Raw genomic sequence first — 26266 nt, forward strand, 5'->3', positions numbered from 1 at the left:
TTTGAACTGGTAGTGCTGCCCGTCTAGCACAAATCTGAGATATTTTCTGTGCGCCGCGTGGATGGGAATATGGAAGTAGGCGTCCTTGAGATCTAGAGTGGCAAGGAAGTCGTTTAGTACCAGTAGTGGAAGGACCTGTTGAAGTGTGACCATATGGAAATGGTCCGACTGAATGTAAACGTTTACAGGTCTGAGGTTAGGATGGGTCTTAGTGATCCGTCCTTTTTTCGTATTAGGAAATACAGTGAGTATACTCCTTTGTTTTTCTGGTGCTCTGGAACTATTTCTATTGCATTTTTCTGCAGGAGGGATATTACCTTTTGTCTGAGCAATGTTAAATGTTCCTGTGCCATTGGACGTTGCTTGGGTGGTATGTTTGGGGGGGTAGATTTTAGTTCCAGACAATAACCTGATTGAATAATTTGTAACACCCACCTGTCTGATGTGGTGTTTTCCCAGGCTGGCAGGTATTGTTGGAGCCTTCCCCCGACAGGAGTGGAATGGGACGGGAAAAGGGGAAGGGAGTCATTGTGCAGGGGTAGAGGCTGAGCGGGAGTTGTTATTTTTACCTCTGCCCTTGTTATTGTTACCCTTGTATCCACCCCTTTGGTAGCCCTTGCCATAAGTGGATTGTGTAGGGGCTTTGTATGAGGACGAGGCTGTGTCTGAGGAATATCCTCTGGTGGCACCTCTATAGTTTGAGTGATGAAATGAACGCCTGGGAGCCTGCGACTGCAGGGCTCCCATAGATTTGGCGGGGTCTGTATCTTTTTTCATTTTTTCAACAGATACATCCACATTGGGTCCAAATAGGTGTTGCTCATCGAAAGGTTGATTGAGAATGGCAGTTTGTACCTCAGGATTGAATCCTGATATACGTAGCCAGGCGTGTCTGCGTAGTAAGACGCTGGTGTTAACTCCTCTAGACGCAGTGTCCGCTGCATCAAGGGCACATCTGATGGAGGTATTTGTAATGTTTTTACCCTCTTGGATGAGTTTGTGTGCCCTATCCCTGTACTTATCAGGGAGGTGTTTTTATTATTGACTCCAATTCGTCATAATGGGCTCTATCATATCTGGCTAGCAATGCCTGTGTGTTGGCGATACGCCACATGTTTGCTGCTTGAGACGCAGTTCTCTTACCTGATGCGTCCAGTAACTTAGACTCTTTATCTATTGGGGCAGCATCACCTGATGTTTGCGAGTTTGCTCTCTTGCGTGCGTTGGTAACTACAAGTGAGTCTAGTGGTACTGGCCCCTTAATGTATTTTGGATCTGAAGGGGCAGCATTATATTTCTTCTCTATACAAGGATTAATGATTCTAGTTCTGACTGGATCTTTGAAGACTTCAGAAGCAAGTTTAATTACTAGTTTGAGCATTGGTAAGATGGATGCAGACCATTGTGCGTTATCAAAGGTATCCATCAGGAAGTCTTCGTCTACAGGGTCTGTGTGTATGTCTACCCCGTGATATTGTGCAGCCCTATTAATTCGTTAAACCCTATAATGTCTTCCGGTGGGAAAGGCCGTGAGGGGTATAAGTCATCCTGAGGGACATTTGGGACATCTGGAGTGGTGTAATCATCCCATGGGTCAGGTGATCCTGTAGGTGTGGCTGGATCAGGCATGTTACGCCCCATATCATCAGAACTATCATCCCTATGAGAGGATGCAGGGGAATGCTGTGGTATGGGAGAGTGTGGTGATGGCATAGGTGGAGGAGAAGGGGAAGGGGGTCTTAAAGGAGAGGTAGCCATGTCCTTCTTCTTTGCATGCGGAGCTGAAGCTGGTTTGTCCAGTGGTTGCTTCTTTGAGGCCAAAATCAACTGTCCAGTGATTGGGTCTTTAGCCAGAGTCTTTTGGGCAGGGTCTGGATAAGATAAGTCTTCTGTTGGAGGCCGATCTTTTGGTGCTGGAGAATGTTTCAGCACCGAAGCAGCTTGCTTTGGTTTTTTGACAATGTCCTTTGTCGGGGAAGCAGGAGTTTTTCTCGGCTCCGAATGTTTTTTCGGTTCCGAATGTTTTCTCGGTTCCGAAGGTTTTTTTCGGGTCGGGTGTTGTTTTCGGATCCGGTTGTTCCTTTGGATCCAATGCTTTTTTCGGTTCCGGCTGTTTTTTGGAGTCCAAAGCTTTACTTGGTTCCGACCTGGGTTTCGGTGCCGAAGGAGTTGTGTGTTTCGGTGCAGATGGTTTGGACGTCGGCGTAGCTGGCGTCAATGTCTTTTTTGGTGCCGGTAAGTTGGCACCGGCACCATGCGAAGGCTGACTCGAGCCAGAGTCGCCTGAAGGCTTAATTGGCTTCTTTGCCGGGCCCGAAGGTGGGGCAGTAGAAGTGGAGTGTCAGTGTGCACCAGAGCCCGAGGGCGAGGGTGTAACCTGGGCCTTCTTTGGGGGTGTGGAGGAAGGGTCGGGGTCGACGGTCTTACTTACGACCCGTTGCGCTGGAGTGATGTCCTCGACATCCGAATCTTCTTCATGTTCGGAACCGCTGTCGACGTCTTGTTGTTCTGAGATGTTGACGCCTTCCTCGAAGATAGCGTCCGGAATGGAGGTTAAAGATCGAGCCATTGTCCTTCTTGCTCTTCGGTCCCAGATAGTCTTTATGGAGCGGAAAGAGGCACAAGCTGAGCAGTCCTTTGCCTCGTGCTCCAGAGAAAGGCAGAGGTTACACACCTCGTGGAGGTCGGTGTGGGGAAACTTCGACCCACATTGAGGACACTTTTTGAAGGGAGTCCTTTCCATGAGCTGGAGTCGAGGCCTAGTTAGGCCCAAAGGCCGTCGACGACAACCGGAATCGAAGTATTCGATGTTGAAGAGTAGTGTCGAGTGGAGAAGCGTTCAAAAATTATTTTCTAAAAGTTGGTGAGGATTGCGCGCCGAAGGAATTTGGTTTCAACACGGAGCGCTGGAAACACATCCGAGCCCGGTGGCGGAAAAAAACAATCTGGGGATGGAGCCGATGACCATGCGCAGTATCATCCAAAGGAGGAGTCACCTACCCCATGACTTCCAAAGGCTTTCTACAAAACAAACTGCAAACATCCGGGCCCAACACCAGGTGGCAATCTATGCATAGTGTGCAATCTGCAGCTCATATGCCGCAAACACATAATTCTCCTCATTACGCCGGCCTTGGGCAGGCAATCCATTGTGGAGCAAACTCATATCTACAACTTCTTGTAAATATAGGTTTATAGACGGATGTGCAGGATCAACCATGTACCACCCATGGAACGCCTACTTGACTCAAAGTAACACAAGGCAGTGCAGTGTGCTGTGTTTTGTTACTTTTTCTTAAAAGACACAAGAAACTCGTCATTTGCGTGGCTTTTTAAATACCAAAAAGGATTTCACATTGAGGCTGCTTCAAAAAAGTGTAGCAACCCAGATGCAAAATACCATTCCTCAGTTAAAAGTAAACGTTTTTTTACCCGCCAAAAAATGTGGGGATTCCAATTCATTTCAATGGGGACCAGTCACTGTAATAAGAGACTGCAGGCTACGGCTAGGAAGCCAGGTGGACTGAACCAGCAAGTGGGCTCAGGCCTTTCAATGCTCGGAGACGGGGGAACACCTTTGGTCCTCTTCTCCTTAGGCGTCAGGTTTTTGCTTCCTGGAGCAGCCGTGGGTGAGGGGGCATTCATGCAGAGGCTGCAGGTGACATTGAAGGGTCCAGGAGGGGTGAAACCAAGATGAACTCAAGATCTGGAGGGCTGGGGGACCTTGTTGACACTGGTGGTCCACTTCAACTTGGGCCGGAGGCAACAAGTGCAGTGGGACTTTGGGTGTCGAGTTCTGGCAGTTCTGGAGGCCTCCGAGTTTTTTCTTTTGAAGTCAGAACAGGTCCGCTGTTCATGGGAGGTCTTGAGTCTTTCTCGAAGTCAGGCACTCCTCCCAAGTTTCTGGAACCAACAGGTGCAGGACGAGTCGACTTTGGCTGAGTTTTTGACCAGGGATGCAGACAGGTCGGCAGGGTTGGTACGAGGTCTGCTGCTTCTTCTCTCTTCTCGGCTTTTGCGGCCCTTCGGGGTCCTCTCTCTTCTTAGGTTGTCAGGATATGCTTCTCTGGTGCCAGGGGCTCCCCTAAACACTGAATTTAGGGGTGTTAGGTCAGTATAGAGTAGTAGCCAATGGGCTACTGACCCATGGGTTCACTACGTCCCATATATGACAACTTCCTGTCAGAAGTGGGCATAACCCTGTCCCAGAATTCATAAGTATGCCATCACAAAGATTCCTACTTCTGAAAAATCGTTCCCACCTCACAGTATCCACCTTAGGAGTGGTGCTAGCCTGGAGGTGGCACGCTTTCCTAACTAGCTAATTGTCCCACCTGTCCAGGTGCCAAGGGGGCCCAGGACAGGGGGTGGTATCCTCTGCTTTGAGGGGAGCCAGATTCACATTGCAAAAGTGGCAGCGCTTTGAAGTTCGCCCGCGGAAGGAGGTTAATCAACAGGTCATCCTCTAGGAGGGGGTGTTACACCCTCTCCTCGGGCAGGATTTTCTTCTTGGTCTCTTGAGAGCAAAGGCTCTCATGCTAGGAGGTCAGAACAGTGTCTCAGTGCCAGGCTGGCAGAAACCAGCCAGCATGTGCACCAGAGGCTGGTAAGCTTTCAAGGGGCACCTGTAAGGTGCCCCCTGGGTGCATGTATTGGTAAATCAACACTGGCGTCAGTGTAGGTTCACCAATATGAGACATTTGATACCACACATCCCTGTTTTCAGTGAAGCCATCATGTAGCGGGGGAGCTTGTTTTCACCAGTGTCCGGTATGTGTTAAAATGGCTTCTCTGTCCACTTGTACTGGCAGGAATAGGATTGACCAGCACAGGGGTATATCTGCTCATGCAGGTATGCCCTCATATGTAATATTCAGTACCCTAAGGGCTGTTTGGCGTGCTGTAGGGGTGACTTACAAATATTACATGCCGAGATAGGGGACGCGGCACACGGGGATGTGTAACATGTTGTGTTTTCACTTTGGTCTGCACCGAGATACGCAGCCTGCGATAGCAGCCCTGCATGCGCTTGGTGAGGGTCCCTCAGGGTGGCACCATTTGTGCTCTTTAGTACCTCAGCCCCTAGGTACCAGGGGTACCATTTAGTAGGTACTTACAGAGGGTGCTAAAGGTTTTACCAATTGGGGAAGCAACTGTGCAATTTTGGGAAAGAACACTCATACTGGGCACCTGGTTGGCAGGAACACAGTACATTTCAGTCAGAGTGGCATCACCTAAAACGGAAACCGATGAGGGATTACTGCAACAAATACTCCGTTTCCTACAGAGGTTGTCTGCGAGACAAGCGGGGTGCTGGTCATCGTGGCTACGTAAACGATGCATTGGGTTTTGAAGTTGATGCAGGCCAGCAAGGGGAGCCAAGGGAGTATTTCTTCAAGCCCTGGATAAGACGTGCTGCAGCATGTAGGATGCCATTAAAAGGGTGCCAGTGTGGAGTCTGGAAGGTCATGGAGTAGGTGTTACTGCCGTCCATATGTGAGAAAGAGGGCTTTAACAGCAGCACTAACGTCGCTTTCAGGAAGAAATTGTTTTTTTTTCTTTAGAAGAGAGTGCTGCTACCTGCGCGTCTTTGCTTTCTTTGTTACTTGAAGGTGAGGTTGATGTTGTCTTGCTCTCCCCTCCACACTGTGTTTTCAGTACAATCACTCCATGGCTTCTGAGGAATCCTGAAAAAAGGGTGCTTTATCTCCATTTATTATATTAACTTTTGCATGAAGAGTAGCATGTACTTTATATTGGCTTCACACAGTCGATGTTTCAATGCCACACATGATGTACTGTGTTTCTGAATTGAAACCGTAGAGTCTTGGAGTATGGATACTGTTTGGTTCTATACTTGGAGTCCACCTGCTGTGCTTGCTTTGCTCTGGATAGTATCTATGTCCCTAGAATGTAGTAGACGGGCCACCACAGGCCAGGGCACAGCTCCCGGTAAGGATTTTTTCATTAGGTATACTCAGTGCTTTATATCCTCGGAGGCCACTGCTATCATACCAGAGTACACAGGATACACAGTGCTTTGTATCGTCTCTGAAAGCACTGTTATGACATCACAGCCCACATCATACTCAGTGCTTTGCAGCCTCGCTCAGGGCACTGCTATCAGTACAGCACACAGTACCATGTACCCTCTCCCAGGGCACTGCTATCATCTCAGCACCATGTACCCTCTCTCAGAGCACTGCTATCACACCACAGCACACAGTACCTTGTACCCTCTCTGGGCACCGCTATCAGAGTACACCCCACGGTATACTCAGTGCTTTACAGCTTCCATCTTGTACCCTTTCTGAAGGCACCGCTATCACACTGCAGGACACAGTACCTTGTACCCTCTCTAAAGGCGCTGCTATCACACTGCAGGACACAGTACCTTGTACCCTTTCTCAGGGCTCCGCTATCAGAGTACACCCCGCAGTATACTCAGTGCTTTACAGGTTCCTTCTTGTACCCTCTCTGAAGGCACCACTATCAGAGTACACCCCGCAGTACACTCAGTGCTTTACAGCTTCCACATTGTCCTGGAGCTCCTCACATCTCACTAGAACCTGGTCCAGGAAGGCACAGGGTGTTTCAGTTCAGCATCCAACCCGAATGGTTGAAACATGGGGTCCAATTTTCATTGGCAGAAGACTAGTAACTGTTACAATTTGGGGCAGATTTAAGATTTGTTCATGCATTGGGGTTGGAGACTGAGTATGAAATAGTGCATTCAATGACCCTGATAAGCAGTTCATCGACAAGGAAATACCTGCTCCACCCGCTTCAGAGTAAAGGAGGCAGGGCTCCAAGCATGGATGTGTCCCCACCCCTACTCCAAGAGGCAGATGGCATTCAACCACCCTCCCGCGTATGAATCAGGAAGTGATGGTACCTCCCACTCACAGTATCAAACTGAATCCACTCACCTGATGTTTTCTTGTAGACGACCCAAGCGACAGCAGCGATCAGTCCAACACCCACGAGGGCTGCAATGACGCCTCCGATTATCACCCCCATTGGAGGAGATTTCTCTTCTGTGGGAGAGAGATGGACAGGAGCAGAGTTACAGGACAGAAATCACTTCAAAGAAATGAATTATGATGCAATAACACTAACACCTGCCAGGTATGAAGAGCTCGGTGAGTAAAGAGTCAGAGAGAGCTGTACCCTAACCTGGGAACAGAGGTCTGATCCCACCACAGTCCACGGTATACTCACTGCTCTGTCACCCTCCGCACTCACTCCTATCACACCACAGCACACAGTATACTCACTGCTCTGTAACCCTCCTCACTCACTCCTATCACACCACAGTCCACGGTATACTCACTGCTCTGTAACCCTCCGCACCCCCTCCTATCACACCACAGTCCACGGTATACTCACTGCACTGTCACCCTCCGCACTCACTCCTATCACACCGCAGCACACAGTATACTCACTGCTCTGTAACCCTCCTCACTCACTCCTATCACACCACAGTCCACGGTATACTCACTGCTCTGTAACCCTCCGCACCCCCTCCTATCACACCACAGTCCACGGTATACTCACTGCTCTGTAACCCTCCGCACCCCCTCCTATCACACCGCAGCACATGGTATACTCACTGCTCTGTAACCTTCTGCACTCACTCCTATCACACCGCAGCACATGGTATACTCACTGCTCTGTAACCCTCCGCACTCACTCCTATCACACCCCAGCACATGGTATATTCACTGCTCTGACACCCTCCGCACTCACTCCTATCACACCACAGCACATGGTATACTCACTGCTCTGTAACCCTCTGCACTCACTCGTATCACACCACAGCACACGGTATACTCACTGCTCTGTAACCCTCTGCACTCACCCCTATCACACCACATCACATGGTATACTCACTGCTCTGTAACCCTCTGCACTCACTCCTATCACACCACAGCACATGGTATACTCACTGCTCTGACACCCTCCGCACTCACTCCTATCACACCACAGCACATGGTATACTCACTGCTCTGTAACCCTCCGCACTCACTCCTATCACACCACAGCACATGGTATATTCACTGCTCTGTCACCCTCCGCACTCACTCCTATCACACCACAGTCCGTGGTATACTCACTGCTCTGTAACCCTCCGCACTCACTCCTATCACACCACAGCACATGGTATACTCACTGCTCTGTAACCCTCCGCACTCACTCCTATCACACCACAGCACATGGTATACTCACTGCTCTGTAACCCTCCACACCGCACTCCTATCACACCACAGGACATGGTATACTCACTGCTCTGTCACCCTCCGCACTCACTCCTATCACACCACAGCCCATGGTATACTCACTGCTCTGTAACCCTCCGCACTCACTCCTATCACACCACAGCACATGGTATACTCACTGCTCTGACACCCTCCGCACTCACTCCTATCACACCACAGCACATGGTATACTCACTGCTCTGTAACCCTCCACACTCACTCCTATCACACCACAGCACATGGTATACTCACTGCTCTGTAACCCTCCGCGCTCACCCCTATCACACCACAGTCCACGGTGTACTCACTGCTCTGTAACCCTCCACACCGCACTCCTATCACACCACAGGACATGGTATACTCACTGCTCTGTAACCCTCTGAACTCACTCCTATCACACCACAGCACATGGTATACTCACTGCTCTGTAACCCTCCGCACTCACCCCTATCACACCACAGTCCACGGTATACTCACTGCTCTGTAACCCTCTGAACTCACTCCTATCACACCACAGCACATGGTATACTCACTGCTCTGTAACCCTCCGCACCCACTCCTATCACACCCCAGCACATGGTATACTCACTGCTCTGTAACCCTCCGCACTCACTCCTATCACACTACAGCCCAAGGTATACTCACTGCTCTGTAACCCTCCACACTCACTCCTATCACACCACATCACATGGTATACTCACTGCTCTGTAACCCTCTGCACTCACTCTTATCACACCACAGCACATGGTATACTCACTGCTCTGTAACCCTCCGCACTCACCCCTATCACACCACAGTCCACGGTATACTCACTGCTCTGTAACCCTCTGAACTCACTCCTATCACACCACAGCACATGGTATACTCACTGCTCTGTAACCCTCCGCACCCACTCCTATCACACCCCAGCACATGGTGTACTCACTGCTCTGTAACCCTTCACACTCACTCCTATCACACCACAGCACATGGTATACTCACTGCTCTGACACCATCCGCACTCACTCCTATCACACCACAGCACATGGTATACTCACTGCTCTGTAACCCTCCGCACTCACTCCTGTCACACCACAGCACACGGTATACTCACTGCTCTGTAACCCTCCACACTCACTCCTATCACACCGCAGCACATGGTATACTCACTGCTCTGTAACCCTCCGCACTCACTCCTATCACACCACAGCACATGGTATACTCACTGCTCTGTAACCCTCCACACTCACTCCTATCACACCACAGCACATGATATACTCACTGCTCTGTAACCCTCCGCACTCACTCCTATCACACCACAGCCCATGGTATACTCACTGCTCTGTAACCCTCCGCACCCACTCCTATCACACCCCAGCACATGGTATACTCACTGCTCTGTAACCCTCCGCACTCACTCGTATCACACCACAGCACACGGTATACTCACTGCTCTGTAACCCTCCACACTCACTCCTATCACACCAGAGCACACGGTATACTCACTGCTCTGTAACCCTCCGCGCTCACCCCTATCACACCACAGCCCCAGGTATACTCACTGATCTGTAACCCTCCGCACTCACTCCTATCACACCACAGTTCACGGTATACTCACTGCTCTGTAACCCTCCGCACTCACTCCTATCACACCCCAGCACATGGTATACTCACTGCTCTGTAACCCTCTGAACTCACTCCTATCACACCACAGCACATGGTATACTCACTGCTCTGTAACCCTCCGCACTCACTTCTATCACACCACAGCACACGGTATACTCACTGCTCTGTAACCCTCTGAACTCACTCCTATCACACCACAGCACATGGTATACTCACTGCTCTGTAACCCTCCGCACTCACTCATATCTCACCACAGTCCACGGTATACTCACTGCTCTGTAACCCTCCGCACTCACTCCTATCACACTACAGCCCAAGGTATACTCACTGCTCTGTAACCCTCCACACTCACTCCTATCACACCACAGCCCATGGTATACTCACTGCTCTGTAACCCTCCGCACTCACTCATATCTCACCACAGTCCACGGTATACTCACTGCTCTGTAACCCTCCGCACTCTCACTCCTATCACACCACAGTCCACGGTATACTCACTGCTCTGTCACCCTCCGCACTCACTCCTATCACACCACAGCACATGGTATACTCACTGCTGTGTAACCCTCTGCACTCGCTCCTATCACACCACAGCACATGGTATACTCACTGCTCTGTAACCCTTCGCACTCACTCCTATCACACCACAGCACACGGTATACTCACTGCTCTGTAACCCTCTGAACTCACTCCTATCACACCGCAGCACACGGTATACTCACTGCTCTGTAACCCTCCGCACTCACTCCTATCACACCACAGCACATGGTATACTCACTGCTCTGTAACCCTCCGCACTCACTCCTATCACACCACAGCACATGGTATACTCACTGCTCTATAACCCTCCGCACTCACTCCTATCACACCACAGCACATGGTATACTCACTGCTCTGTAACCCTCCGCACTCACTCCTATCACACCACAGCACATGGTATACTCACTGCTCTGTAACCCTCCACACTCACTCCTATCACACCACCGCCCATGGTATACTCACTGCTCTGTAACCCTCCACACTCACTCCTATCACACCACAGCACATGATATACTCACTGCTCTGTAACCCTCCGCACTCACTCCTATCACACCACAGCCCATGGTATACTCACTGCTCTGTAACCCTCCGCACCCACTCCTATCACACCCCAGCACATGGTATACTCACTGCTCTGTAACCCTCCGCACTCACTCGTATCACACCACAGCACACGGTATACTCACTGCTCTGTAACCCTCCACACTCACTCCTATCACACCAGAGCACACGGTATACTCACTGCTCTGTAACCCTCCGCGCTCACCCCTATCACACCACAGCCCCAGGTATACTCACTGATCTGTAACCCTCCGCACTCACTCCTATCACACCACAGTTCACGGTATACTCACTGCTCTGTAACCCTCCGCACTCACTCCTATCACACCCCAGCACATGGTATACTCACTGCTCTGTAACCCTCTGAACTCACTCCTATCACACCACAGCACATGGTATACTCACTGCTCTGTAACCCTCCGCACTCACTTCTATCACACCACAGCACACGGTATACTCACTGCTCTGTAACCCTCTGAACTCACTCCTATCACACCACAGCACATGGTATACTCACTGCTCTGTCACCCTCCGCACTCACTCCTATCACACCACAGCACACAGTATACTCACTGCTCTGTAACCCTCCGCACTCACTCGTATCACACCACAGCACACGGTATACTCACTGCTCTGTAACCCTCCACACTCACTCCTATCACACCACGGCCCATGGTATACTCACTGCTCTGTAACCCTCCGCACTCACTCATATCTCACCACAGTCCACGGTATACTCACTGCTCTGTAACCCTCCGCACTCACTCCTATCACACTACAGCCCAAGGTATACTCACTGCTCTGTAACCCTCCACACTCACTCCTATCACACCACAGCCCATGGTATACTCACTGCTCTGTAACCCTCCGCACTCACTCATATCTCACCACAGTCCACGGTATACTCACTGCTCTGTAACCCTCCGCACTCTCACTCCTATCACACCACAGTCCACGGTATACTCACTGCTCTGTCACCCTCCGCACTCACTCCTATCACACCACAGCACATGGTATACTCACTGCTGTGTAACCCTCTGCACTCGCTCCTATCACACCACAGCACATGGTATACTCACTGCTCTGTAACCCTTCGCACTCACTCCTATCACACCACAGCACACGGTATACTCACTGCTCTGTAACCCTCTGAACTCACTCCTATCACACCGCAGCACACGGTATACTCACTGCTCTGTAACCCTCCGCACTCACTCCTATCACACCACAGCACATGGTATACTCACTGCTCTGTAACCCTCCGCACTCACTCCTATCACACCACAGCACATGGTATACTCACTGCTCTATAACCCTCCGCACTCACTCCTATCACACCACAGCACATGGTATACTCACTGCTCTGTAACCCTCCGCACTCACTCCTATCACACCACAGCACATGGTATACTCACTGCTCTGTAACCCTCCACACTCACTCCTATCACACCACCGCCCATGGTATACTCACTGCTCTGTAACCCTCCACACTCACTCCTATCACACCACAGCACATGATATACTCACTGCTCTGTAACCCTCCGCACTCACTCCTATCACACCACAGCCCATGGTATACTCACTGCTCTGTAACCCTCCGCACCCACTCCTATCACACCCCAGCCATGGTATACTCACTGCTCTGTAACCCTCCGCACTCACTCGTATCACACCACAGCACACGGTATACTCACTGCTCTGTAACCCTCCACACTCACTCCTATCACACCAGAGCACACGGTATACTCACTGCTCTGTAACCCTCCGCGCTCACCCCTATCACACCCCAGCACATGGTATACTCACTGATCTGTAACCCTCCGCACTCACTCCTATCACACCACAGTTCACGGTATACTCACTGCTCTGTAACCCTCCGCACTCACTCCTATCACACCCCAGCACATGGTATACTCACTGCTCTGTAACCCTCTGAACTCACTCCTATCACACCACAGCACATGGTATACTCACTGCTCTGTAACCCTCCGCACTCACTTCTATCACACCACAGCACACGGTATACTCACTGCTCTGTAACCCTCTGAACTCACTCCTATCACACCACAGCATATGGTATACTCACTGCTCTGTCACCCTCCGCACTCACTCCTATCACACCACAGCACACAGTATACTCACTGCTCTGTAACCCTCCGCACTCACTCGTATCACACCACAGCACACGGTATACTCACTGCTCTGTAACCCTCCACACTCACTCCTATCACACCACAGCCCATGGTATACTCACTGCTCTGTAACCCTCTGCACTCACTCATATCTCACCACAGTCCACGGTATACTCACTGCTCTGTAACCCTCCGCACTCACTCCTATCACACTACAGCCCAAGGTATACTCACTGCTCTGTAACCCTCCACACTCACTCCTATCACACCACAGCCCATGGTATACTCACTGCTCTGTAACCCTCCGCACTCACTCATATCTCACCACAGTCCACGGTATACTCACTGCTCTGTAACCCTCCGCACTCTCACTCCTATCACACCACAGTCCACGGTATACTCACTGCTCTGTCACCCTCCGCACTCACTCCTATCACACCACAGCACATGGTATACTCACTGCTGTGTAACCCTCTGCACTCGCTCCTATCACACCACAGCACATGGTATACTCACTGCTCTGTAACCCTTCGCACTCACTCCTATCACACCACAGCACACGGTATACTCACTGCTCTGTAACCCTCTGAACTCACTCCTATCACACCGCAGCACACGGTATACTCACTGCTCTGTAACCCTCCGCACTCACTCCTATCACACCACAGCACATGGTATACTCACTGCTCTGTAACCCTCCGCACTCACTCCTATCACACCACAGCACATGGTATACTCACTGCTCTATAACCCTCCGCACTCACTCCTATCACACCACAGCACATGGTATACTCACTCCTCTGTAACCCTCCGCACTCACTCCTATCACACCACAGACCATGGTATACTCACTGCTCTGTAACCCTCCGCACTCACTCCTATCACACCACAGCACATGGTATACTCACTGCTCTGTAACTCTCCGCACTCACTCCTATCACACCACAGCACATGGTATGCTCACTGCTCTGTAACCCTCCGCACTCACTCCCATCACACCACAGTCCACGGTATACTCACTGCTCTGTAACCCTCCCCGCTCACTCCTATCACACCACAGTCCACGGTATACTCACTGCTCTGTAACCCTCTGCACTCACTCCTATCACACCACTGTCCACGGTATGCTCACTGCTCTGTAACCCTCCCCGCTCACTCCTATCACACCACAGTCCAAGGTATGCTCACTGCTCTGTAACCCTCCCCGCTCACTCCTATCACACCACAGTCCAAGGTATACTCACTGCTCTGTAACCCTCCCCGCTCACTCCTATCACACCACAGTCCACGGTATACTCACTGCTCTGTAACCCTCCCCGCTCACTCCTATCACACCACAGTCCAAGGTATACTCACTGCTCTGTAACCCTCCGCACTCACTCCTATCACACCACAGCACATGGTATACTCACTGCTCTGTCACCCTCTGCACTCACTCCCATCACACCACAGTCCACGGTATACTCACTGCTCTGTAACCCTCCCCGCTCACTCCTATCACACCACAGTCCACGGTATACTCACTGCTCTGTAACCCTCTGCACTCACTCCTATCACACCACAGTCCACAGTATACTCACTGCTCTGTAACCCTCCGCACTCACTCCTATCACACCGCAGCACATTGTATACTCAGTGCTCTGTAACCCTCCGCACTCACTCCTATCACACCACAGCACATGGTATACTCAGTGCTCTGTAACCCTCCGCACTCACTCCTATCTCACCACAGTCCACGGTATACTCACTGCTCTGTAACCCTCCGCACTCACTCATATATCACCACAGTCCACGGTAAACTCACTGCTCTGTAACCCTCTGCACTCACTCCTATCACACCACAGCACATGGTATACTCACTGCTCTGTAACCCTTCGCACTCACTCCTATCACACCACAGTCCACGGTATACTCACTGCTCTGTAACCCTCTGAACTCACTCCTATCACACCACAGTCCAAGGTATACTCACTGCTCTGTAACCCTCCACACTCACTCCTAGCACACCACAGCACATGATATACTCAGTGCTCTGTAGCCCTCCGTACTCACACCTATCACACCACAGCACACAGTATACTCACTGCTCTGTAACCCTCCACACTCACTCCTATCACACCACAGCACATGGTATACTCACTGCTCTGTCACCCTCCGCACTCACCCCTATCACACCACAGCACACGGTATACTCACTGCTCTGTAACCCTCCGCACTCACTCCTATCACACCATAGCACATGGTATACTCAGTGCTCTGTAACCCTCCGCTCTCACTCCTATCACACCACAGCACATGGTATACTCACTGCTCTGTAACCCTCCGCACTCACTCCTATCACACCACAGCACATGGTATACTCACTGCTCTGTAACCCACCGCACTGCACTCCTATCACACAACAGCACATGGTATACTCACTGCTCTGTAACCCTCTGCACTCACCCCTATCACACCACATCACACGGTATACTCACTGCACTCACTCCTATCACACCGCAGCACATGGTATACTCACTGCTCTGTAACCTTCTGCACTCACTCCTATCACACCGCAGCACATGGTATACTCACTGCTCTGTAACCCTCCGCGCTGCACTCCTATCACACCACAGCACACGGTATACTCACTGCTCTGTCACCCTCCGCACTCACTCCTATCACACCACAGCACACGGTATACTCACTGCTCTGTCACCCTCCGCACTCACTCCTATCACACCACAGTCCATGGTATACTCACTGCTCTGTAACCCTCCGTACTCACTCCTATCACACCGCCGCACATGGTATACTCACTGCTCTGTAACCCTCCGCACCGCACACCTATCACACCACAGAACGTGGTATACTCACTGCTCTGTAACCCTCCGTACTCACTCCTATCACACCGCAGCACATGGCTTAATCACTGCTCTGTAACCCTCCGCACCGCACACCTATCATACCACAGCTCATGGTACTCACTGCTCTGTAACCCTACTCACTCCTATCACACCACAGCACATGGTATACTCACTGCTCTGTAACCCTCCGCGCTCACTCCTATCACACCACAGTCCACGGTATACTCACTGCTCTGTAACCCTCCGCACTCACTCCTATCACACCACAGTCCACGGTATACTCACTGCTCTGTAACCCTCCACACTCACTCCTATCACACCACAGTACACGGTATACTCACTGCTCTGTAACCCTCTGCTCTGTGGTACTGAAAATGTTGGACCTGTGTCATAAACATCGTCGTATCATGACGATTTTGATATCAGCAGACCGAGAATGGCTAGTACACTATGCATACGCATTTTTGTCATATTCAAATGACAGATTCACCCTGAAATCAGAGTTTTCGTCCTGAACCCTCGGGTTCCATTTTGTGAACGGCAGCCATTTTGTGATTGCCCTCACATAGGCAGATGACCTAGGCCAAGCGAGTCTTAAGGACCTGGGCAAGCTGACTCCACTGCCCGACGCCAAACCTGTTCGACCAGTTCCTTTCCCAGTAGCTGATCAAGATTAAGCATGAAGGCACAGGAGATCGTAAACCTTTATTGCACACAACTATGTCTTATCTTACTCACACCTGTCTCTGCTCCCTTCTTTATGGCCTGTTTACGATGGGGATGTGCCGGGTTTTTATTATGGGTTTCTGCAGCTTGTGTAAGAAGGAATGTTCGGTTTTTGCATGTTTGCAAAAGCTAGAACTGCCCCTTTCTTTTTGTACTGAGTCATGTAACGCTAAAAACATATACAAGGACTCTGTCCTCTGTGTTCCTCAGACTACCTCATTCACTTGCTACGGCTTCTGGGTGACGTGGCCTCACTATGTTAAGTTTAATAAAGATGTCTTTTCATATTACAGCTTCTGTGCCAAGTTTTTGTTATATTAGTAAGTATTCCCTGAGAACGAAAAATTGCAGTTCTTCAGTTGGCGCCCTAACGCGGGGATCATCAGAGAAGTGACTTTCTGTGGGAGTGATCGTGCCAGGAGACTGAAATAAACTGAGGAGGACAGAACAGGATTCTACTAAGAAGGTACTCTGTGCACGGGGTTTCTGGAGATTCTTTGATTCTGCAGCCCAGTATATTTCTGACCTTCCTGATTTTTGATCCTCCACATGATGTCACTCCTGACTGATAACCTTTTTGGCGTGAGTATTATTAAAAAGACCATTAGGTCATGTAGAACTTGACAGTTAGAATCTGGATAACATTTTGATTAGTAAAAGTAAGAGTTAAGTATAAGTGGGTCGCTCCCCGTCCTTTGTTCTTCGCTTCCTTAGTCTGGTTCTTAGTTTGATTTGTCCTTAGTTTTATTTGAAGATTGCAATTTTCGAAAACCGAGGGTCTTGTATATTTACGAATGTATCGATAGAGATAGCCCCTTGAAGTTTGAAGCTAGATTAGTGAGCTATAAGATGCCTGATCTTAGCAAATTTGGAGATTTGTGTTGGCCAACTTTGTATACGTTTGTATTAGCCGGCTTCCCCTAAAGGGGATATCTAAATAGGTTTAGATTTAAAAAACATATTTCTTCCTTGGTGATTTTGTATCCCCAGGGAATTAAAATATGACATAATACAAAACAAGGATCCTTTGTTCTGCGCAGTTTTATGAATGGAGATATGCAGAACAATTTTTTGTGTTCTGCCAGCCAAAACTAGTGAATTAAGTGTATTGTGGCTTCGTGCACATACAGCAGTCTGTTGGGCTGTGTTTTTTGCAGTCATTTGGAACCCTATTGAGACGTGTTTCTTGTAAATATGACTTACAGCTAGTATTTACAAATGGCTTTGTTTTCGTCCTGAGTGTCGATCTGTGGGTTCAATGTGTGTTTCAATGTCTATGTGGTTTTTCTCATTAGTGTAACTTCAGTAATAGCTACAGCGCTGTATTGTGTGTCCTGAGTGTCCTTTCTCTTTATGTCTGCAATGAGCTCTCAATGTGTGTTTGTGGGTTTCTTGATGTTTTCAGTCTGTTAAGTAAAATGTCAGATTAATTAATATTAAGTAGAAATTAAATAACACGCCAGCAATTTACTATGTCACATGCTAAAATCGCTATATGTTGCTATTTAATTTACAGACTAAGCAAAAACGCATATGTGCAAACTGTTAAATGCTTAAAATAGATAAAGTTAAAATTCACATTCACTACGAATATGAAGGGCCTAAAAAATAATTGTGTCTTTTGTAACAAAACGAATTTATAGCATTTTTTTTACTTGCATGCATTGTAGTACATGTAAAAGGCAAAACACTTCAGCTAAAGCGAATTTTTGCTAGATTTAAATGCATCACGCATTTAAAAACTTGAAATGTCTGTTTTCAGTAAAACTGAAAGCGTGCTCAGGTTTCAGCATTGTTTCAGGTTTCAGCCTTTCCAGCCTTAAGGCAGCAGATGTTGTTTTTCGAAGGCCATAAATAGCATTGGAATGTTTATTTAGCCCAGGACTTAGCCGTTAGTTAATCACAGTTGGCCTTTTTCATTTCAAAATAGTGTTTTAGAGGGTTACAAAAATAAGGTTCATCACTTTGTATCACTGGAAGACATTCCAAATGCGGGTTTTCTCTCTTAAAGCATTTTTTTTCAAAGTATATTTTTGGTTCTGTTGAAAATACTGATTGCCCTTTAAAAATGGCGCGACAAATGTCATGTTTTAAGTTAGGCTTTTTGTGCGTAAGCGCATAAATGAATGCATCTAAAAATGATAGGCAAGGGATGCAGCTTACCTTTATATGTGGAGTTACCATAAAAACAGATAATTGGTTTCATTGAACGAAAAATTATTAATTATGGAAAAATTATTTGAGAAAAAAATAAGTGCTTTTTAAAATCGTTTTTTGATATTTATAAAGCTTAATATTCATTAGTATGACCTCCCAGTATTAAAATTTGATTTAAGTTATGTTTCACTGTATAATTAGGTAATTTGCATGTTGGTTTTCACTTGGCGCAGGCGTAAAAACTCATTTTTCAAAGGAATTAGATGTGATATGCTTAATTCCCAATCTTTGCAATGTGTAAAGCACATTCTGAGGATGATTAATAAGTAATATCATTGTAGGATTTTTATTTGTAAGTGCCCCAAAGATAAAAGTCGAAATTGAGTTCAATGGATTTTTAACACAGCATTCTTGTCATTTACCATAGCTTGAAAGTGTCTCTGGCTTCAGTAAATGCATACATTTGTGCATAATACAAACTTGTGGGTTGTTATTGAGGTTGTTTTTCATAGCTCAGTGAGTCAAAATGCCCGGTACAGAGGTTTGTGTTTAATATCAGGGTTGAAGGTTCTAACTTTAGCGGGGCCCATTTAGGCGTTCATCCATGTTAGGTTGCTAAAATAAGTACCATTGTATAGGGTGGTAGCAAACATTTGTTCTAAAAACTGGTATGTGTGAATCATTCACAGTAAATGTAGTAGGCCTCGGAATGAGCAGAAACTGTGGGCTACTCACGTTGCACTAAGATGCTATCTTCTGTCTCTGTCATGTTGGCATTCTGACCTTTTAAATTCGAGCCTTGTCTCTGTGAAATGCAGAATAACATTGCTAAACAGGCCTCTGAAAGGTGGAATTTCTGGTTTAAAGTTAAAGACTTAATTCCAAAGGGAAATATAAATAAAGGTTTCTTGAAAGGTTTCTTTAAAAGTCCCAACATCATGACATTTGTATTTCTGCTCTAAAAAAAATGTCTGCTAGTACAGAAAACAAAGTGTTGCATTACGTCTTAGACAAAAAAATAAGATGCAGCCTTTTACTTAAATTTTGAAGCCTACATGAATAATTAAGAACGATTTGCCAATTAAGAATTATTTTTTTATCATGGAGATTGTGGCACAAGGCTAATTTTAGGTGTCAGGGAAAGGATTTTACCTCTAAAAAGTTAAAAAGGCTTCATGTCGCAAGGTGACTGACAAGATGGTAACAGTTAAGTAATGGAAATTTATTTTTGTGTTTGTTAATGTGTATCATTTTTTGTCTTCTGCTTAAAAGTTACAATTGATGTCTGTTTATTATCAGAAATGTCTCTCTTTTGTGTGCTGTGTATTTTTTTTTCCTTTTCGCTTCTGCTCACAGATCATTCATGGATTGCTCAGGGGGATTTTAAGACTCACAAGACACTTGAGTTTGGTTGGGTGAAATGAGATGTTTTTTTTGCGCATCTCCTTTGGAAAGAAATGTCCATGCGTTTTTCATCTTTTTCATATTTTGTTCTATCATGAATTGTTCTTGCTGGTTCTGTGTGTCCGAAAGTTGTATTTGACAGCAGATACCCACTATTGGTGATCTACTGTCAAACAGGAGGGTATCCTTACACGGTATTATGCGTCACCGCTCATTTATATATGCTATCGTTTTACAGCGAGTATATCTGATGGCTTGACGTCCGTTTTGTGCGTTTTTGCATGTTTTATGTTGTATGTTGCTGCTTAAGAAATTATTACAAATTCACCCGTGTCGTTGTGAGGGGACATGTATGACGATACGTGTCGCTGTCAACAGTTGGGTAAAATTTTCGCTGATACTAAAATTCACAGATATGATTTTTTTTTTTCATATTGTGAACCAGACAGACAACACTTCACCAGTGTATGTCAAATTTGGCTATAAGTATTGAAGAAAAATAAACAGCAAATTGTGTCATCTGTAGTCACGATACTGCCCTTTCCTGTAAGGAACAGGCAGCCCTAAAATTATATATCCTGATTGGACGTAAGGATAAATTATAGATTTGTGACTCTTGTACATGGTGACCTAATTTCTATATCACATTAGTCAGTTTTATTCTGCTTCCTAAGTGGCCTTCCTATGGCTCTGGACCGTAAAAGAAACCAGGTTTCATTTTTTCCTGAAGAAGGACGTTAGCTGAGATTACCGTATCTGGTGCAGAGGGCCAGCGGTAGAGTTAAATTTGTAAACTATTGTGATTTTTTTTTGTGTATCACCCATACTCTTGGTATTGTGTCACATGCCTGACTATCACCCAAGCACATCAGCTAGTTATTGGGGATTTTAGCTGTGTCCTATTCTCTTTTCCGTATTTCTTTCACCAGTCAGCTTTTATTATTATTAGTGTATTGTTCAGGTTCGCACTTTCAGATTGCAGTAATGTACCATGGACCCCCATTTTATGTATAATTCCCTGTTGCATAACTAGACTGGTTTCTAAGAATTTTCTTTAGGCCTATTCTGATGTTTTTCCAGTCTGACTGTTAGGACTGTTAGGACTGATTAACTGACTCAATACTAAAGCAAGATAAGCTTTCCACCTCAATAGGAGACACATTACGTTTTTTTAATATGACAAATTCAATGCCTATTCTAAATTGGTTTTTAGTTCCTTTTTTTACCGCTTTGATTTTTGATGGACCAGATGTATTATAAATAATGGAAATACCAGGACTCTCTAGTTCTTGTCTTTTGTTTCCACATCTTGATAATTAGCTTTTGTATTGCATAGTCCACCTGATGCACAATTAGTAGAAGAAAGTATCTACATGTCCCTGATAATATGTATGTGATCTTTCTTTTGAGATGTGCTAGATGAGGAATTTAGGAACACCTATATGAAATCATTGAGATAAAATGTGTTTACCCAATTAGACGATGCCACTATGTGTGAGGACATCCATTCAGATAGAATTCCCATGTCGCTATGATGATGAAAGATATGCTCTCACACGGAAACCCAATTGAAGAGCCTAGAGGCACTGTTTTGCCTATTGCCTTTGTTTTTGTATTGCCTTTGAGAATGACAGTGTATTTCAACGCAGAATTGTCCCATGGCGTGTGGCCACTCCTTTGAAGATCGCAGGCCACCTGTTTGCAGTCCCCTTGTTGTACAATGAACTGTTTAAAGCATCGCACTTGCTTCATCAGAAGGCGTTCAACATCAGAAAAGAAGAAGGAGCTGGTTTTGCCACAGTCCCTTGAGATTTCAGTGCAAAAGAGCGCCTGTCATGTGCTGGTTAACCTCTGACAGTGTGCAGTCCCTTGAGCCCCTTGGCCTGAGTTTTGGCCACGCACCCCTTTTTTCCTTGCTTCAACGGAAGTGCAGTGCACCGGAGGATCCAAGAGTGGCAAAAGGCACTCCATTCTGGTGCCCATGAAAGAGCGGCCTGAGCGTCCTCTGACACTGAATGATGAGTGTTTGAGTCTGAGAATGGTCCCGGGTCTGCACGAGATGATCTGTGCCCATGGCCAATGAAGAGCACAATATCTGTAGTGTCTGCCGCAGAGGAGAGATACGGTGCACTGCCTAGAGACATTGAGACTTTGTGAATGAGCTATGAGTGTTTGCCAGGAGGGCACTCCAACAGATACTGAGCACCAGAGCATGGGAGGCCTGAATCCAAAGGCCCATGCAACAACGGGAGCAGGCTTGATTGGATAATAGAAGCCTGCCAGAGAGGCTTTTTGAACAGACTCTGGGCATAGTTGGTTTCACAAGAGGTTTCCGTGTGATTGTATAGACTAAGGGCCCCATTAGGATGGCGGGCGGACATTGCCCGCCCGCCATCCTCACGGTACTAGGGACCGGCCGCCATGAGGGCGGGGGTCCCGTTGGGAGCATTAGGATGCGCCCGCCACAGTGGCGGGCGCATCCTGTATTCCCATCATTGTGGCGGGCGGTGCACTCTGCACCGCCCGCCACAATGCTGAAAATGCTTTGCAGCATTTGCATGACGAAAGCGGCAGGCACCGCGCGGTGCCTGCCGCTTTCATTATGCAAATGCAGGGGGGTACCATAGGTACCCCCCTGTGTGCACCCCCCTACTGTGCTGCACTCTGGGGGCCCGCAGGGGGCCCCCAGAGTGAAGTCCGCCTGCCTTTTCCGTGGCGGCATTGCCGCCACGGAAAGGCATTGTCAGATGCCTATTCTAATATGGCTGGCGGTGTCTGATAGACACCGCCACCATGTTATCACTTATCCGCCCCGGCCGCCAGGCGACCGGGGCGGTAAACAGGAGGGCGGTGTTTCCCACCGCTGCGGTCCCCTCCGCCATCGTAATATGGCGGGGGGGAATGCAGGGAAGGATGTCGGGCGGATTGCCTCCGCCAGGGTGGCGGTGGCCAACGCCACTCAGGCGGAGGCAATCCGCCCGACATCCTAATGGGGCCCTAAGTGTTAGGAGAATGATTTTATTGTTCAACTCGCATTATTTTTAAGTAGTATTCTGTTTAGTAAAAGCAGAATAAAGTACATTTCCTGTGGAAGAGTATCCCCTTTTCACTTCAGAGCATTAATGAGGGTCACCACTGTTTCACTTGAACATATAATAAATTACAGAAAATGCATAGGAAGACCTACAATGTTACTAGATAATTTTAGGATTTACCTTTTGCTTAGGGTTGTGAAAAATTATGATTTCATTTGTAATAGCGGTCACTACTTTGTCTATATGTTCTTAATGACGTGTTTTCTAGTGTTTTTTAAACATGGCATTGTCTTTAATGGGTGGGATTGTTTTTGCTGCCCAATTCACACCTGTGCCCACCTCCCAACCTATGTCTCTTCCTACTTCTACTTCTTTGCATTCTTTCCAGATTTTACCTGAACATGGACTAGTTAGGAGGTCAGAGTTTACTGATATTTCCTTTTGTACAGTTTCTGCATCGACACCAGTTAGAAGTGAACATCACTAATTGTTGGGTGTGTGGTCTTATACCACATACTACAGATAGAGGCATTCCCTATTTGGTCCTGCCATATATGGCCTTTGTGCTACTGCGTGTGTAAGGAGACCTGTCCCGAGAGAGTCGCTAAGTAATAGGATTATGCTTCAGCAACATCTTGATGATTTGATAAATATAGACCTGGACTCAGACTAGCGTGAGTATAGGTTATTGCCTATGTAAGGGAAAAAGGAGCGTCTGTGGTACTGAAAATTTTGGACCTGTGTCATAAACATCGACGATTTTGATATCAGCAGACCGAGAATGGCTAGTACACTATGCACAAGCATTTTCGTCATATTCAAATGACAGAATCACCCTGAAATCAGAGTTTTCGTCCTGAACCCTCGGGTTCCATTTTGTGAACGGCAGCCATTTTGTGATTGCCCTCACATAGGCAGATGACCTAGGCCAAGCGAATCTTAAGGACACGTACACCTTCTTTGACTTCTGTGTGACCTGGGCAAGCTGACTCCACTGCCCGAAGCCAAACCTGTTCGACCAGTTCCTTTCCCAGTAGCTGATCAAGATTAAGCATGAAGGCACAGGAGATCGTAAACCTTTATTGCACACAACTATGTCTTATCTTACTCACACCTGTCTCTGCTCCCTTCTTTATGGCCTGTTTACGATGGGGATGTGCCGGGTTTTTATTATGGGTTTCTGCAGCTTGTGTAAGAAGGAATGTTGGGTTTTTGCATGTTTGCAAAAGCTAGAACTGCCCCTTTCTTTTTGTACTGAGTCATGTAACGCTAAAAACATATAAAAGGCCTCTGTCCTCTGTGTTCCTCAGACTACCTCATTCACTTGCTACGGCTTCTGGGTGACGTGGCCTCACTATGTTAAGTTTAATAAAGATGTCTTTTCATATTACAGCTTCTGTGCCAAGTTTTTGTTATATTAGTAAGTATTCCCTGAGAACGAAAAATTGCAGTTCTTCAGCACTCACTCCCATCACACCACAGCCCATGGTATACTCAGTGCTCTGTAACCCTCTGCACTCACTCCTATCACACCACAGTCCACGGTATACTCACTGCTCTGTAACCCTCCGCACTCACTCCTATCACACCACAGCACACGGTATACTCAATGCTCTGTAACCCTCCACACTCACTCCTATCACACCACTGTCCATGGTATCATCACTCCTTTGTAGCCTTCGAGGCTGCACTAGTGTCTCACCACAGCCCATGGTTTACTCCACACTTTATCCTCTCAAGGTGCTGCTATCACCAGAGCCCACATTATACCCAGCAGTGCCCTGAGAGAGGCCACACAGACTATCCCCCACAGCCCATGGTACACTCAGCTCTTTGTAGCTTACCTTAGGACACTGTGAAACCACCACTGGCTGCACTTTACTCACTGCACCGGCCACTTTCTACACTCTCACACCTAAGCCCCCATGCCCTCCTTCTGACTGGCTCCATCTTTAGTGGCTGCGGCCAGGTAAAAGGTGGCTGGCATAAGGCTGGCTTCCTTTCTCGTCTGCTGTCTTGGGTCGAGGGCCCCGGCGACAACCTCCAGATAAACAGCAATGAGGCCAAACTGACAACTTCCCTGTAACAATTTCGCAGCGTGGGATTCTTCTCTATTCACATCGTTCTGTTATCCAGTTGTCCGGTCCAGATATTCCTGGCTCAGTAAAACTGGTTCATCTTTCGATTCCTTTCACTAGGGAGATGGGGGAGGGGGGAGGAGTTAAGTGAAACGGTTACCCTGTACACATCTGTTTGGAGTGTGCAGTGCTGCAGATTCACGTGCTCTGCATACTCCTACCATTTCGTTTTCATCTTAGATGCTTGGAAGTTGTTTTTCTTCAAAGAAGATTTATAGACATTTGCTGTGACCCCACCCCTCGTCCACAATGTGCATGGGCACCGGCTCCATCTTGGATTTTGCTTTTCACACAGGGGATGAGAATTCGGAATTAGGGGCTGATTACGAGTTTGGCGGTCAGTAGATTGCCAAACTCAGAGTGGTGCAGCAGTGGCGGTGCGCCCCGGCGGTCTGACTGCTGTATTCAGATTTTGTTGGTTGGACTGCCGCAATCAACGGGGATCCGTGATCTTTCGGCGGTGGCGTGGCAGTCAGAGGCCATAATATGGTGATGCACCGCCAAGCATATTATGAGTTTGCTCACCGCCACAGCTTTTATGCTGGTGAGCCCGCCAAGAAAACTATGGCAGTGAGTGTAGGAAGCTGGCTCTGTTTATACTATACCAAAGTAAGGTTTAGTGTGCACAGAGTCCAGTGGATCCCAAAAGGCTTACAGAGGTTATCGTAGATAATACCGTACTCTCTATTTGTCGTAGTGTGGGCGAGCAGTAAGGCGATATGAATGTCAGCAGCCCTACATGCCAAGAACAGATGCATACTGGTAAGTAGCATTTTCCGTTCGAGGCATGTGGGCTGCTGAATTCATATCTTGGCATAGACTGTATAGCAGTTTCCCTTCTAGCGGTGGTCACCTGTACCAGCT

The 26266-nt window shown here is 47.6% G+C and overlaps 1 protein-coding gene across 1 annotated transcript in view; it reads right to left on the reverse strand.

Annotated features, from left to right (window-relative positions):
- LOC144754047 (saoe class I histocompatibility antigen, A alpha chain-like) overlaps positions 1-26266 on the reverse strand; it is a 158630-nt gene that overhangs the window by 36237 nt on the left and 96127 nt on the right. The window contains exon 5 of the mRNA XM_078641560.1: positions 6930-7037. Coding sequence (XP_078497686.1) covers positions 6930-7037 — 108 coding nt within the window. The remainder of the gene's footprint in view (positions 1-6929; positions 7038-26266) is intronic.

Source organism: Lissotriton helveticus, chromosome 5_1 (assembly GCF_964261635.1).
Source record: "Lissotriton helveticus chromosome 5_1, aLisHel1.1, whole genome shotgun sequence".
Taxonomy (NCBI): Eukaryota; Metazoa; Chordata; class Amphibia; order Caudata; family Salamandridae; genus Lissotriton; species Lissotriton helveticus.